This window comes from Amphibalanus amphitrite, unplaced genomic scaffold (genome assembly GCF_019059575.1).
Source record: "Amphibalanus amphitrite isolate SeventyFive unplaced genomic scaffold, NRLGWU_Aamphi_draft 001053F_arrow, whole genome shotgun sequence".
Taxonomy (NCBI): Eukaryota; Metazoa; Arthropoda; class Thecostraca; order Balanomorpha; family Balanidae; genus Amphibalanus; species Amphibalanus amphitrite.
In genome coordinates, this window is record NW_024882547.1 from 95,701 (window position 1) to 112,370 (window position 16,670).

At 48.8% G+C, this 16,670-nt stretch overlaps 1 protein-coding gene and 1 long non-coding RNA gene across 6 annotated transcripts in view; one reads left to right on the top strand and one right to left on the bottom strand.

The window, feature by feature from the left end:
* The window catches only part of LOC122369595, a 78,589-nt gene that overhangs the window by 15,803 nt on the left and 46,116 nt on the right, over positions 1-16,670 (top strand). The window lies entirely within an intron of this gene.
* The window catches only part of LOC122369592 (filamin-A-like), a 60,714-nt gene that overhangs the window by 9,040 nt on the left and 35,004 nt on the right, over positions 1-16,670 (bottom strand). For 3 of the 5 annotated variants that reach the window (XM_043344442.1, XM_043344445.1, XM_043344444.1), the window contains 3 exons: positions 6,760-6,907; positions 2,093-2,233; positions 906-1,052 (listed from right to left, as the gene is read on the bottom strand). In XM_043344442.1, the coding sequence (XP_043200377.1) occupies positions 906-1,052; positions 2,093-2,233; positions 6,760-6,907 (436 nt within the window). The remainder of the gene's footprint in view (positions 1-905; positions 1,053-2,092; positions 2,234-6,759; positions 6,908-16,670) is intronic. The other 2 variants (XM_043344446.1, XM_043344441.1) reach the window with 1 other exon arrangement.

Sequence of the window (16,670 nt, forward strand, 5' to 3'; positions counted from 1 at the left end):
CAGTATGGTTCAGCGTATTCGTTTTCGCTAATGGCCTTTTCGATTTATAAACATTTAAACCCGCGAGAATAACATTCATCATAAGCATACTTAATCATCATTTAATATCAGTTTACACTTTACACATTGCCTTGCAAATATGTACTAAGCAGCGAAGCTCCACATAGGGAACATATATGCATGCACAGTTGACAACGGTGACTTTGGACCTTACAACTAATCCACGCTCACTATTTCCAACTTTGCTTATTTTCAAAAGACAAAAAGTCAAAAGTGGCACATTAAAAGAAGCCCAAATAGAATATGCAATCAAGCCAAGCACTAATGGAGACTTCATTTAATTATCAAACAGGGCAATTTTGCAACGTGGAAACTTCCAATTAGCACCAAAACTGTTTGCCTTTTGAAAATATACGTGCTTTGGAGACCTTTCGCCGTTATACTTGTTCAACTTTCTACAGAGTAATGCCAAACTAATACAGCAACAGTTATACTTTAGTGACTAAATTTGATGAGACGCAAAAATACTGCTCCATTCCATTAGTTGATCTACATCAGAATACAGTCCACGAGAATATCCAGTCTCTTCATTCAGCTCTAAAGATCGAAGGGTGACAAAGGAAAATACCATGAAACAAAACGGTACTTTGCAAAAATGTATCAAAGAAACACGTTTCACTAAATACTACACACTGCTAGGCACTACGTCGTATGTTCAGATCTCCAAAACTTTCAACTCGAATTGACAATGGGTTGACAGCAGCTGGGGAAAAGCTCGGCCAGTGGAGAGGGCAGCGGCAGCAGTGGGAGTCGGCAGTTCAGCCCAGCGCCTCCCAGGTGGCAGCACTGCAGCGGGCGGGCCGCACGGCGGCGGCAGCATGCCTAGAATCGAGAGGAGAATTTACCGCGGCTGGTGGCGCTACCTGAGCCGGCATCCTTGGTCGACACGGTAAAGTTGGCCGGCTCGCCGGTGATGCCATAGATCAGGCCCGGTCCGTAGGCGGTCACGTAGCCGCTGGAGATGGAGTCGACGTGGAACTTGAACGGAGAGCCTGCGGAACACACACCGTGGATGTATGGTAGTTACTCAGAACCAAAATGTGTTGATTGTTATTGGCATCCTTTAGGGGCTCTCGAAAAATGACTGAATAATCAAGGTTTATTGTGCGCTATAAAAATGTTTCCTGAAGTTCACTGCACGGGCAGCCATATTAAAAAAAAAACTGTCGGCCTAATACACAAAGAAGTCTGAAATTGAGTTTTTTTATGAGGCCATATTTTTAACTCGACTTTTTGCCGTCCTCTTAATTAGCAGCTTTACTATTTTCACCAGTTGTTCTCATCTGCAAATAAAAACAAGTAACAACAAAGGAGTAAGTAGGAGTGTGCTGCACGATTTTAGGTTTTGTGTGGAGACCGTTCCCAGTACTACGAGTTTGCTTCATAACATTAAAAGCACCATTAATAATGCGGGGAAATTTATCATCCATGCATGTTTCTCGATTTCACTTTTCTCTCCACACAAACAATAAATACGAAAGCGAACCAAGTTATAAATCTTTCAGCTAATCGCTCTTCCTCTCTCTTCCCTAACGAGTCACCCCTTCACTCTACCCTGCCACCTCCCTCACTCTACCCGCCGACAGCAGGTCTCCTGGCGGTGCTAACCTCTCCCCACCCTCAGATTTAGCTGGCGCCGCTGAAAAACAGCTCGTTTTCTTCACGGGCCGCCGTCGGGAGCAGGTGCGCAGCTTCCCTATAAATAGCTGCCGCCGGAGTCTACCTGGCATCGGCGCTCCAGCGCGCTGGAACCAGCCCGGCGCGGGGCGGGGGCGTGCTGACTGGTGGTCCCAGCCCACCGAACTGGGTCCGACCGGCCGATCCCGACCCAGTCGCCGGCTCAAGACCAGATATTCCTACCGGTTATTGGTCACTGAGGCTATATTTTGACATGGGATTGTGATTGCAGTCATGCTGAGCCCCCAGGAAGTAATATCTAGCCTCTAAATGCTGCTCCGTTTGAATATTGGGGTGTTGCCAGTCAGCCGACGCCTTCCGAACGTATACCCAAACGTACCCCGGGAGTACTTACCTTGCACATGCTCGCCATTGTACTTGACATTGAGTTCGTGGACGCCCTCCTCCTTGGGCTCGTATTTGACGGAGACGGTTCCGTCGCGGTTGTCCTGCACCACCACGGCGTCCTTATTGCCGCTCGGCATCACGACTTCGGCTGCAAACAAATACAGACAAACACAACACAAACACAGTCACATTGTCCTACAACACCTCACGACTTCGGCTGTAAACAGACACAGAACGCAAACGTATCAGTAATCACATTATCCACCAACTCGATTTCGTTGCACCCTCACCGCGCTTAGCTTAGCTCTTGCTGTTGCAGTTGTGTATCACGACTTCGGCCGCATAAAAAACGTTACATTTTTTATTGTCCTACACCTTCTCCATAGGGGCAGGCAAAGCTTTTTTGCGGCTTCTTAGCGTCGCATGCCGCTCCTTCCAGAACAAGATTTCGATAGCCATCACTAATTTACAGGTACCGGAACATAACAATGCAATGCAACATAAATCACTAGATGTAGTAAATAGATGATAGGTTAGTGTTTTCGCCAATTCTAAAGCGTAGTTTCTAGCGTTGTTGTATCAATTCCAAGAGGTGACTGAAATAAGCGCCGTTTTAGCGTACGTGAAGTCGTGCGGCACAGCATCCTTCCAGGCGCCCACAGATGCTGCCATCTTGGGACGGCTATATAAACTACAGCGGCACGCGGTCATGGGAGATATGATAAATGTGCTGCCTGCAGTCACTTTGAACAAGAACCAAAACATTACCAAGCTATTGTGGGTGGCATTTCAAGGCAGTGCTCCATTAGCGTCGCCACGGGGGGGCAAGCGGGGCAGCTTGCCCCCCCAACCTCGGACCGGGCACCCCCTGAGATCGATACAGATCCGATGAGATTTTGGAGTCGGGGAAAAATGGGGGTACCTTTCTGGGAATGCCTGTGAGGTCAGACTCTGTTGGAGCGTGCAGTTCAAACCAAAGTCAGAGTCGCAGTCGCCAAAATCTTCAAGACTCCGACTCCAGACTCGGAAATGTCAATGCCATGATTCATGCCATGTTCCTAGTTGGTTCTTTATTACATTTTGTAGCTGATTTTCATAAGTTTTGGAGTGCTGACACATAATTTTCGTTCAAAGCGTGACACGAAATCTTCGGGGCTTTTCTCAACTCTCGTCAAATGTCTGCGACAGGCACAAGTACCGTTCAAGTGCCGCAGGGCTCATGAGCCTGCTTTTCACACAGGCTCCTAAGGAGCTCCACTGAACTCTAAGAAGCTTTCGGAGGGCCCAAACCGGCCTCTGAGAGTCCCACTGGTGTCCATGTTCTCTAGAGGGCCCATACAGGGATCTTTGAGGACATTATACATACATACGTAGACCTCTGAAGGGCCACACGAATCTTTGAGGATGCCTTCGAAAATTTCTGAAAACCTCAACTGGCCTATGATAGTTCAGCCGAACTTTTGAGGCGACAGACTTTACTAACCCCAACCCGGCATCTGAGGGTTCACAACTCACGTGTCCCTCTGAGGGCCGCAACACATGTTTCTTATGTCCCTACCGTCCCTACCAAGTACCACCGTAGGGTCCTTAATTCGACACAGACCCCGACGGTTCACACTGTTATTCGAGGGCTCCAGGCTCACCCTGGGCCTAGTCTCTTAGCGCCCGCCGCCCACACTGGCTTCTGAAAGCTCGTGTGCCCTAAAGGGCTTTCCGGACCCACCTTAGGCTCGGAAAGCCCTAAAGCACCACATACACGTAAATATTTGGGGTGACCCACGCCGATCTCCGGGATCCTAAGCAGGCTTCTGAGAGTCCACACTGACCCTGAGTGGCCTGAAATGGCCTGGAAGTCGCAATCCTATCTCTAAGGGATCCCTTGCTTGCCGCTATGCCGTGCGTAACTTTTGGTTCCGTTAAATATTTTGGTCGCGTTTGCAGCGCTTCCCTTCACTCGAAAAACCAGAAAATTTTTGTTCACGCTCGAGTGAACAAAACACTTCTTCTCACTGCAGCAAGGATGAATGATGTACTTCCGATTCACACTTCCGACATTCTCTCTCAGTCTCCGCCGAATGCCCAATTCTTAGCTACAATCGGCGGCTGGGATAAGCCCTATGCATTTCACGTAAAACCTTGGCATGCATGCGTGAATGGAGGTTTTAGCGAGGTGATCCGATTCAAATGGAGCGTTTTTCACCTCTTCTGGGTAATGATCATGAGCGACGAGAGTCTGCACAGGGGCCCTCTGCAGTGCGTCGGCAATCGCAGCCACTGTAATTCTAACGGTCGTTTTTGTCCAGAAATTTCAAAATTTTGATTTTTTTGTAAAAAAAAAAAATACATGCTATAGCTAGAAGAAAAACTTTGTCACCATCGGATTCCTCGCACCATTGCGCGTCGAATGATATGTACAACGAGTGAGTAACGGCTGGGGAAAGGCAAGATTTAACACAAAACTTGATTTTGCCCCCCCAACCGAAAATGTCTGGCGACGCCTATGCAGTGCTCACAGACCCATCAAGAGGCTTGTGTGCAGTTCCTTGGCCCATGAAGTGTTACTTTACTGCCTCGCGGCCCATTTCACGTCAAATGGATGATGTAAACAGATTATCAATGATTATCCTATCCAGTCCATTTCTGGGGCTCTGTGTTCAATAATGGAGTCGCCATACCACACAAGCCGACAGCTCAGTGCCAAAGGTCGCTAACAGGTCTCACCGAGCAGATTATCCTCCTCGGCTAATGCACCCTCTAACCATCCGACAAATGTCTCGCAATGGACGAACGAGCGACTCGTTTCAGTGGGACGGCTCGGCGGCGCATACCGGACCCTTTGATGGCCTGCTGCCACGGCCGGTTCAACCGCACTGCGCCTCTGAGCTCTACCGCGGCAGTGATGCGACTCTGCCCCAGCACTCAACCGGTAAACATCACAGACAGAGCGCAAAGAGGGCACGGCTTCACATACCGGCTACACGGAATGGTTCAGCTCGGCACGGCAGAGTGAATGGGTGGCACGGCGGTAAACATGGTATATGGCGGGGCTGGCACACAATATACTGGTCTTGCGCTTGGCTGTAAATTTTAACGACATTTTTGCCAACCTATTCTATTTTCCATTTTCATGGCTAACGTCCGCGGGTGAATGTTATCCAGCTGAATTTGATTTGAATTAATCTGGTGATCCTAACGGTTTTATTGTTGTCATTTGATTTGCAATAGCTGATTTCAGACAGCTGAAGCTCACCACCCAACAGCGTTTGTACTTTCTATGGCTTTCGATCGCATTGATCATGCGCTTTTTTAAATAAAGACTGAAGCAATTATCTAACTTACTTAAGAATATACACTATACAGAATTTTGCATAAAAGGGAACGTCTGTCATAGACAGAATGGATAGGCATAGCAATAAACAATTGGCTGAAATCAGCGGATGAACTGATGAACTGTAGAAGACCGCCTGGCACAGTCAGAAATTCTGATGCCAGGCTGACTGGCATCAAGTGTAAGTATTATGTGCGCCAGATTTCTGACACAAAAGAGTACCTGAAGTCTCTTTGCCCGTCTGGCACCACATGCAGGTGTGACACTCAAACTGACCGCCGACACCCACCTTCTTTCACCCTGAATATGTCCGCCGTGTCTTCTAGTTCGATACACAGCTCGAATGGCTGACCCAGGACAAAGTGCGGCTCTTCGTCCTCAGCCATACCGACGGCGCCTCACTCCAACCCGCGCCACCCCTCACAAACGGACGGCTGACCGCTGGGCAGGTCACGGCACCGGACAGCCCCCGCCGAGTCTGGTGTCAGACTGACCCGCGCCCTCCCTCGCCACAGACATCGGCAGCGGTGGGAGAAGGATTCCCTCTAAACGTACGAGACCACAACCATACCGTTCGTCTGATCTGCTCTGCCAATACCGCTGATCAGCGGAGCTCAGAAAACAGCCCAGGCCACCGCCCGGCGAGCGAAGGCGGATACATGGGTGTAGGAAAACTGAAGTGACTAAGAGGCCCAAGGCTGGATTTGAACGGTGGTGAGCTAACATTACAAGATGCCTCCAGATGAGGGTTGATTGTAAGCTACAGAGGTTTCTGAGACGCGGCAGCGAGAATAAGGATGTGAGTCATATGTAAGAACGAAGGGAGGCATGCATCAGAAATGATGGCGACAGAAAAGCGATGGCAATTTGCGTGTCAGAGACTGACGCGCAAATTAATCAGAATGTTTTGGAGACACGTTAGCAATCATTTACCTTGCGTCTGTTTGACAACAACATGATTTGATCACCGACGTCAAACATGTGTCATATCACGTGTGTCAAATTCCACCCTCCTGATGATACAAATGTTGTGTCAGATGTCAATATTGATACAGGACGCGATGACCAGCCCAAGCCTAGCCAATCTGTCAGACGCTGGATCTGTAGAGACGCTTATCGAGATGTTATTGGCAATTGTTGAAGGCTAGTGCATAAGAGCTGTTTTGCTTTGTAAGAAAAACAAAGAGTGTAGCTAGTTGTTAACGTGTCTACAACAAAGTATCAACGACGCATGCTTGTTTATCGGGTTTTCTCTGGAGGGTTTGTGTGACTAGACATGAAATCAAACCAAAAAGAAGTCTACCTACATGAGTTCTATGTTTATGTGACGTTGTTTTCTTATTTACCTGTAACACGTCCTCCTGACGAGGGCAGAGGGATGCCACTGAGCTCTACTGGTCGGAAGCTGCGCTGTTCAGGAACTGGCGAGCGCAGAGAGTTGTACGCATTCAGTTGCTGGGTCCGAGAGGCAGTCACCGGTACCTCGGCCTGCGCCTGAAACCAACAAACACGGAAGGTAGGGTTAGGTCGAGAGAATTATCTGGACGGAGGCAGGGTGGAAAGGAGGGCAGTGAAAAATTGGAGTGGGGATAGGAAACTAAGCGAGAATTCTCAGATACTTCAACGATAGATCACACGACATGTCGAGGTCTGAATGCGGACAAACTTGCTTTAGAAAGGTGTTTAACTTGAATGTCAATAGTTGTTATCACCACCCATCGGACACCACGCGCTCCTGTGCTGGTCCAAATTAAGCAACAATACCATAGTGTAGCATTGTTGGTGAGTAAATAAGCCTGTTATACAGCGGTCTGAACGGACTGTTTGTAAATAAACCCGCAACATTCCCAACACTAATGACAACAGGATAGATAAACAATATGTTCCGCCAGACCATCTACGTCAATCATGAGTTAAATCGATCCTCAAAATACCCTGAAATACCCCGCCAGTGCCGTTTATTTTTTGCTCAGCCTTCTCCCTCTGCTCTTTAAATACCTGGTCTGCTGATGTCTGCCCCTCCTCCCTCCCTTCCCCGCCCCTCCCCGGTGTCGGGTCTGTTTGATCACCGGTGCGCCTCCCTCAAAGAGACGCCCCGCTGCCTCTGTTGTCTTTAGTCGGTCGATGTGTTGTTGCTAACACCCCAGGCGGTCCCACCGGTGTGGTGCGGAGGAGCCGCCGGCGGCCGCTCGCCACGCTTTCTGGTGTCGTAGTGCCGACGTGAGTTATGTTAGTGAGCCTCTCATGACCTGGGACACAAAACTCTGCCTAACATAAGCCCGCCGCGGCGGAGGGCGAGGCGGCGGGGCTGAGCGTATAGCCTGACCTAGGACAGCCACTTCCAGCTGACACCCGGCCAGCTTCTGAGGGGGAGTTGACAGATGGCAGCTGACAAAACGGCCCACCTGCGTGCCGTCTGTCACACCTGACACGTGATAAGTCCGCGATAAAAACGCAGAGAGCGCCGGGGGTGGGCGGCGAGGTAAATTCCACTCGGTGCCGCCGGCCAAAACGGGGCTAACGTGCGAGCCACAGATAGAAACGAGAGCTGCATTTTGGGATCCACTGTTTCTGTTTAAATTTTGTAATACTCTATTTTTTGTGGAAACAATTTATAAATTTTAACTACCTTGAGTCAGAGCCAGAAATGGCACGAATTTAGGGATTTTTGAAATTGAAATGCCAACTTTACTGAAAAAAGGTGAACGTGCGCAAAATTCTGATGACTCGTTCAGAACAGTCGGTTCTGACATGCAAACTCCTCGTCCAGCCACGGCCGCCCCGATCAGACGTTCGCGTTTCTTTGATCAGTGCCACTGATGGCGAAATGAACCACTGACGGACGTCATGATACGCCAACAGCAGTCACCGAGGATGACAGACGCCATGGGCGGGCGGTGGTGACGGTCAGGATGACAGCTACCATGGAAGGGCACGGTGGTCATCACCAGACGTCACTGTCACCCAGGTTATTTCGTTGTCAATAACGCAGCGGTGGCTTGTTTGTACAGACCAAACTGCTGGCAGGCATTGCTCCTTAGGTCTAAAATAGAGATCAATTACCGACCGCCGAGACGATCAACCGAGCTTTAGCGAGCTCCTCTAAACCGAGCGGAACATTTATACGGTCGCTTCCCTTATTATAGAATGAAAACAACGCTCAAATAAAAATAAACTAAGCATCGTGCCGTGCCACAAAGCAGGTGTGATAATGCTGGTTTACTGCTGCCAACATAAATTGGGAAAAATGAGCCGAGTGATAACATAAACGTCTAAAGCAGCCGTTTTATATTCGTAACACAAGCTAAACGGATACATATTCCCGACCATTTCACGTCAGACAACTATCTGACTGAGTTGGTGGTATTCTGTATTTTGAAGCAGTTTAACAGCTTCTAAATCACTCTTCCAATGATGTGTGAGAACTACTAGACATTTCTATTGAAGTAGATGTTCATTCGGGCCCCGTTTTTGACTCTTTGGATAACCATTGACGATATTTTATGAACTGAAAGTGTTGGTAAGTTTACAAGCCATGCAAAAAAAGCGAGTGATGTATCTTAAGTTATAACGACCATAAGCACCTAAAGGAGACCCTGACCAGTCGAAATCGGTGATTATTGGTGAAAGCTGGAGCTATCACACTTGGCACATCTAACAGTGGAACTGATAGGAATTTCTTGGCAATCGCCAGCCTCCCTAGACCCCAACGTGCCTGCGGTCTACCGGTGCCGATTTGTGGTCTGTCATCTGGTGCAGTCTAGAGCCGTTGCTTTCAGCGTTTCTGGACAGGTGCATGGGAGTGGAAACATTCCACAGTTAACGGACCAGTCGGTTCGGTTCACACTGTAGATATGATTCGCTGGAACGATTTCGCCAGGTGCGGAGATACGATCCACTCAGTGTTCAAGTACTAAAAAAAATGACATAAATTTGTTGACATGTATGCACTATGCATGGGATGACAAGCAAAAAGCCTATATAAAAAGTGATACACCCTTAAAAATCCGGCATCTCATGGCGGCACTGGCAAGTGTGAAAAGTTCCATTGTCACATGCGGTTCTCCACCCCGTTTCGGTCGAGCGGCACCGTTTCAGTTTACAAAATGTCCTGTCGGTCAATGAGTGACCAAACCGGGTCCTAACCCATTCTAGGCTCCCGGCCAATAACTAAACCACGCGGCAGCGGGCACGCCGCAGGGAGGGCGTCCAGTTCTCTGCCAATTTACAACAGGAGCCGACAATTTACAATGGGCAGACTCCAGCCGGGCTTTCAGTTGGAGGTCGAGATATATACTGAGCTGGCATACCAGCGCGACACCCGTGCCAAGGGTGAAATGGATGCAGGCATTCCGTTCTGCAGTCACATATATTGAATAGGGCTAGTAGCATTTCCACTATCCAGTCCACTTAGTGAAAACTTAACATCATTCTCTTTGTAATTTTTCTTCATTAACTTGTTTTAACATATTCCTGGATACAAAACGTCTGTAAAAAACGAAGCGTTTCCTTTACACTTTTACATTGTCGTTGAACACGTACTTTTGAAAGGCGTACTCCGTACAATCACCAGCTCTCATAAAATGGAAAGTTTTATTAGGATGAATAAGCTAGGAAATCAGCACCCGCTATCATTGCTATAAAATGGTTAAAGCTTTGTTAATTGCACAGAGCAGAGACAATCATAGCCAACACAAATGTAAAGACATTAACGATGGTGCTCTGTGTGTAAATGCAATTCCGTAACAGCCAATTTCGAATCATTAAATACAACTGCAAAGTAGCTCTTACTAAGGCCGTATATGTCCTTACTACCTAGAGTGAATGCACATTTATGCAGATCTAATTTAATCAAAGTTTACTATGAAGACAAGTGAATAAACATACCTACCTAAGCCAGGGAATGCTTCCCAGCCAAAAGCCTCAACCTTGCGCCAGGGAAAAATGTTGTTTCATTTAGTTGACATTTCACTGGCCAAGTCGTCGCTAGTTATGCGATAAAAATAGCCTTCTCGAGTGCAGCGGAAATAATTAGCAATGGTCCAGAAGACATGGTCAAGGTGTTTATTGCGCCAACGGCTGCGCCGTTTCCGGAGAAGAGTTGGCAAAAGCGGGACCGGACTGCTGGGATGAAGGGTAACGTGGACTCGGAGTAGATTAACTTGATTGCCTCATTAAATCATGCAAGCCATTTAAACCTGGCTCAGTGGTGCTCAGCAGGTTATATTGGGACGGTGAAAGGTTAAAGGCTGATCCCACTGCCTCCAGGAATGATGCAAGGACCACTGAATTCACGCTCGGAAGCAGCCGAGATATGTGACATATATGAAAGAGTGCGTCGCGAAGGTCATGCCGAGCTTAAAATGTTTCATTGCATGTTCAGTCTATATTCTACGCGTAGTAATTTTGTTAAATCCATATCTCAATCAGCAAACATGCAGTGGTACTCCTTTTAGCCACTCTGCTCTATATGGTGAGGTGCGATGCTCCGTGGCGCTGAATTTACGATCGTTTCACCTCTCTCCTCCATGACCGGGTCAGCGATCGCGTTCCAATGTCAAGTCCTGGACGGCGACCAGCTAATGGCGGTTTCAAATTGAGCCCAGAGCAGACAAATTTGACAGCTTCTGGCAAACTCCGGACAAGATCGATAGTGTTCACATGACTGCAGCACGGCAAGGAAAATATAGAGTTGCCTTCAGTGACAAAAAAAAAACTAATTCTGAATGAGAGATGTCAGATTAAAAATAATTTTAGCCAGTTGCGATGGGATATCTCATCTGAAATATGATACTGTCCACTATTGTGCCTCTTTGTTCATCGTTGGGTGACTTTTCACCACCGCACACTGCACCGTACTCGTGTTAGTGCAATAACTTATAAACCATAGGGGAAACTATACAGCTGCAAAATAAGGGTAAACGTTTGTTTGAATTTGTTAAAAATATAATTATTTGTACAGTTGGTCTAAGAATGTGGTACTGTTAAGCACGTATAACTCCTGACACAAATGACTTTTAGTTTGAATATTTTAATTTGAATTAGAGTAGACAATACCTCGATTAAAAAGCAATGGTATATCTTTTGCATGTTATGTTGTGGCTATAAATTAGCCCCAATGGCCATTTTATTCTTTATTCATATTACGGAATGACCAATATAAGATATAGGAGCACACATTGCTCGTAGAACACATTTTACTCAAAGCACCAGTCCACGCGTCCATTGGTCACCTTTTTCTAAAACTTCTCTCTCAGACAGATGTAATCTCTTCGAAGGGCGGTGCAAATCGTGTTTGACAACATGTCAGCAGCGAAGGAAATTAAAGCGACTGTGATTACTGGATCTCGAAGTCGCAAATGTTGCTACTGTAGAGTGTAGGTACGCTATTGGGTTGGAATGGTTGCAGGAAACCACTATGTATTTAGGAACAAAATCGGGGGAAAATGGTAAATTATTTAGATAGCACTATTATAGAAACAGAGTTACTTGAATGCAAGACAAAAGAAAATATTGATTTGCAACTATAAGCCATTTCAGTTCCTGGTGAATTTCAAAAGAAATGGGTAGCTCGAGCCCTCGAATCGTAAAATTAAGTTGAGCCACATTTAGTATACGCTTGAAGGGCAATAATTTTGTGGGCTTCCTGATCAGTTTCAGCTTTTGCATGGCATCGTGTTTTATGATGAGCTACAAAGGTGGGAACTAAGCTACATTTAAGTTCCCCATACATTAGCACCGATTAATGATCAGCAGTTTATGGGGATGACCCGTAAAACAACTTCTCGCCCACAGACCACTGGCCTTAGTAGCCAAGACGTTGCGTGTTTTGTGTCTAATGTTGGAGGACGCCACCGCCGCCGGTGGTTACCTGCTGGGTCCGTGTCAGCCGGCACGTGCAGGAAGTCCGCTCTCAGCACCGTCCCGGTCCCGCACACGGTGGCGCTGGTCCGTGGGTCCCTCCGATACCGCCAGGGGTCAGACAGGCCAGACCAGCGCCGCCGGGTACCGAAACGGACCGCCCCAGCGCCGGCGACCTGCGCGCCACCTGCCCGAAACCCCCGGCTCAGCAGCGGGCACGCCCATTTTTCCAGGCGGGGACCCCGGGCACAGGGCGGAGACTCGGTGCCAGCCGCTGGCAGCCGTCCATAGCGGTGTTTCTCATATTACCAATCTTCAGAATGCTCAACGAGAGAGCAATTGTGGCGGTGAAATAGCGCTGGGATTGGAAAAGAAGTACGGGCCAAAAATACAGCTTTTAGCATATTTTCAGGGAGGAAATAGCATGGGGTGTTCCATGTTACTGAGTTTGTTAGCCTTCTTTCCCTTATGTATATAACAGCCAGTGATGCCGGCTTATCCAGGACCATCTACTCTAAGTTACATACTCGTACTCCGGAGCAGTCAGTAAAAAGAAAAGAAGATCATGGCCAGACAACACCGTGGCGCCACTGCAGACGGCCAGCAGGAAGCGGCATGCACTGTAATCGCTGCCCTCCAGCCAGCGTCCTCTGTTAGAGGTGGCGTCAGGTGACAGTCAACGCACCTGCCCTAAACCCTCAGCGGGAGTGGTCGGCCATCCTGATTCCTTCCGTCGGGGGACCGAAACAGCAGCAGCGGCGGCGGAGAAGCATTTCCACTGTCCAGCAGCCCCATCCCAGCGATATGGTATAGCCAGACCTCGTCAGGGCACTGTTTCACGGCACTGCGCTGCGCGCGCTGCGGTTTACTGGGTTTCCATGAAAGCATCAACAAACTCGGACGCTCGCAACGCTGAATAGACAAGCCGAATCCGTCTCAAATGCCGCACTAATACAGCAGCGCAGCGCAGCGCAGCGCAGCGTAGCGCACTGCAGCGTCGGGCCGTGAAACACCGTCCAGGTAGCCGCGCCTGGCTGCTGCGGTGGCGCCCGGCGGTGCTCGGCGCTGCGCGGCGGCTGTCAGCCCCAGCTCGACCGGACGGCCGTCGACAGGCGCACCGAAGGCCGGCAGCGGTGCGGTCGCTCCGCAACGCCTGTGTACCGCCCGGGGCAGAGCTGGCCCCGCTGCCAGAGCTACTGACTTGGTAACAAAGGGAGAGCGTTTGCAGACATTGGAATGGTAAGAATGGTGAGAGGGAGGTAATTTTCGGTACTGACCCAGTGACCAGCTAGACATTGTCCCGGCATTTTTTAACTAGAAATAGCATACTGGAGCACCATTGAGGCCTGGCTCGTGGTTATGTAAGTCGCTATTTTCAAGTGAGACTAACCCAAGTAACTATGCAGTTTGACCTCGAGTCGCTATGGAAGGTCCCAACTAGTGCTTCCTCTGCCCTGAGCCATCCCCCAATAGCCACCTTCATGTTCATCAGTTCATTCCAGCTCTACCGACCCCACCTCATTCTGAATCCTCTCGCGTGTGCCCGGTCCCGCCACTCGGTGTGTGACAGTTTGAGGCCACACAGATAGGCAGCGACCGGTGTGTGCCAGACGGAACCCATGTAAATTAGCACAAATAGTCCTGTTTACCGTGGACACAAAAACTGCTGGCATCCCTGATATGCGCGCTGGTAGCGGGTATTTTTAAATCGGTTGTAGAAACGATAGACGAAAAAAAGTTTGTGCATGCAACTAATTGCGTAAGGCAAATAATATCATGGAATACAACTCACAAGACGTGACAAGACGTGTTTACCTTTTTCCTGAGTTTGACCTTGGGAGTGATTCAATTAATTGACCTCTGAAACTGTTGAAATGACTGGGACGGCAATGTCTTGTGGCTTGTGATGAAGAAAATGTGCTTGCATGAAAAGTGTCGTCTTGTGTATTACTTCATAATTTCACTGCGTGCTAAAACAGGTTCTGATTAACGATCAAATATCTGTGTCGGAAACAGGCAACAACAGAATCCCTGTATTTTCCTATAGTATTTTCAACACGGCACATGACGTCTTCCAGCGCAGCACGAGCACTAAAAGACGACATATGCCATCGCGGCGGGAGATCGGTGTAGTGCGGCACAGCATGCCCGCAGTGTGCAGGCGTTACACAGCTGCAGCCATCTGTTGACAACTATAGGAACCACGCCGCTCGGTGCGGCCCAGCGTTGTGACGACCCGCTTATGGGCGTTATCATTTGTGCCGCGGTGTATCTTTCATAACCACCTTCCGCAGACCGTCCACGACATCTTCTTCCGCGCAATACCAGCAGAATAGAGCCAACAGCGTCCGCCATTTAGGAAATGCAATGCCGAAATACTTCCCATGGTTACACGAAGAACTTGGTGCACAAGCTCTTTCTTGACGATGAAAACCGGCGCTCTGAATTCGAACCCGTCCAAGCCATAATTACCGACCGTCCTGGAACAAGAACCAGTCCAAGACTGCTCGAACGCTGTGCGCTCGTACAATGAACCTGCTTATAGGAACAACAAGCCGGTGTCGGGAGCATAGAGGGCCGCATTTTGCCGCCGTTTTAGCACACAGCGCATCTGTATGAGGCGCTGCCTGGAAAGACGCCAAGTAGCTTCAAACATGTCTGACACGCTTCGGAAGGCAAAGATCAGTCGAGCCACTAGTCCTATTCGTTAGCCGTTTATATTATATCCGAGGAAATAAATGAAGATCAGTTGGACTTTCAATTTAGACAGTCTAGCTCACCCTGGTCCTGGTTAAAGCGTAACGAGCAGTTTTGATCCCGATCCGCATACACCGGGCCGGTGTAACGGCGTGCTCGATGTGACCTGCACCTGCCACTCGCTGGGAGTAACTGGTGCCGTAAACAAGCTGAGAGGGACGGCGAACTTAACACAGATGGTTTACTGATGGACAAACGGTGGAAATATTTACCTACCAGACAGTCGGCTTAGCATGAGACGGGAAATGGGTGCCAAACAGACCAGCAAACAGTCGTGGGGCAGCCCATGGCCGAGACTCAGGTCACAACGCATCAAACCAGTAGTCGATGTGCAGCTTGGAAAATGACGCTGGCAGGAGATGTTCTGTCAGCCGGTGTTGAAAAAAATCAATATTTTCGCAGGACAATGGAACAAGTAAAAAAAAGAGAAATAGATGGCGTTCGTTTCGTATCGATCGGTGTTTAAATACTTTAAATTAGCTGAAAATGTTGTTCTTAAAATCCTTAGAAAATATAATAGCAAAAAATGTCCATGTGTGTAGCATTCGTGTATGATTTTGCTGCTCTCATAGTCGTTTCGGGTCAGAGCTTTCACAATTTATTTGTATGAAGTTCAATACATATTACACAATAGCAAGAGTTTCACTCAGACACTCACTCCACATAAACAATGTCATTAAACAACGAATGGAGGCTTCTAGCCCCATCCATTGGTGTCGTGGCAGTGTGGCAATGTGGCGTGGCAGCTGAAAATCACGCGCCTGTGAAATCGCTCCATCTCAAAACCTGTCAGCAGCTAAATGGATTGCGGTCGATTGCACCCTATGCACAATCGTGCACCGCGTGCAGATGCACAGTTTGCACCCGCTGAGTCAAACAGTAGCCGCAGCGGGGGTATTTAGTTCGCATACCTAGTCCAGAGCGCAGACTGGGTTTACTTTGGCACACAGTGGGGTGCGGGTCAGACGAATGTCCCGACCGATCACGGCTGTTGAAAGGACCCAGACCACACCGCTCAGCGGACAACTCCTGAAACCTCGGACATTCCAAAGCTCAGCGCGGCTAGCTCCTGAAATAGCTACCGTTTCATCGGACATTCCACGGCTCAGCGCGGCCAGCTCCTGAAATCACCAAAGTTTTCTCGGACCTTCCACGATTAGGTACATGATTTTCGCCGCCCGAGCGGGGCTGCTCTCAGGAACGTCGCAGCCCTCAGGCTGACGGCGGAGAGACTTGTCAAGCCATTCTGTTTTCTCTCCCACTGTAGCTGTCACCGACCGAGGATCACCGGTGTTTACCTGCCCATTAGCGGTGACATGCGGTGACAGTTGGTCGCACATCGGTAACGTATGTGCCTACACATGGGTGTCCTCTTTCTCTCCTTGCCTTCGTATTTGTCGAGCTTTTCCAGTACGCCTTTCAGCGCTTACCGCCGCCACTGAGCTATGGCGTAATGCGCTGTTCGCGGCTATGTATCTCCCGTCGCCAGAGGAAGGCGGCCGTCGGCGGCTGGCCGGTGCGGCGGGTCGTATTTTGGGCAGCGACGGGGAGCGGACGTTTCCGCGGTACTGGACGCAGCCAAACATAACAGGTGCCGATACAACGGAGCCCGGTCCGGGAATAAATACTGCCCGCGGCC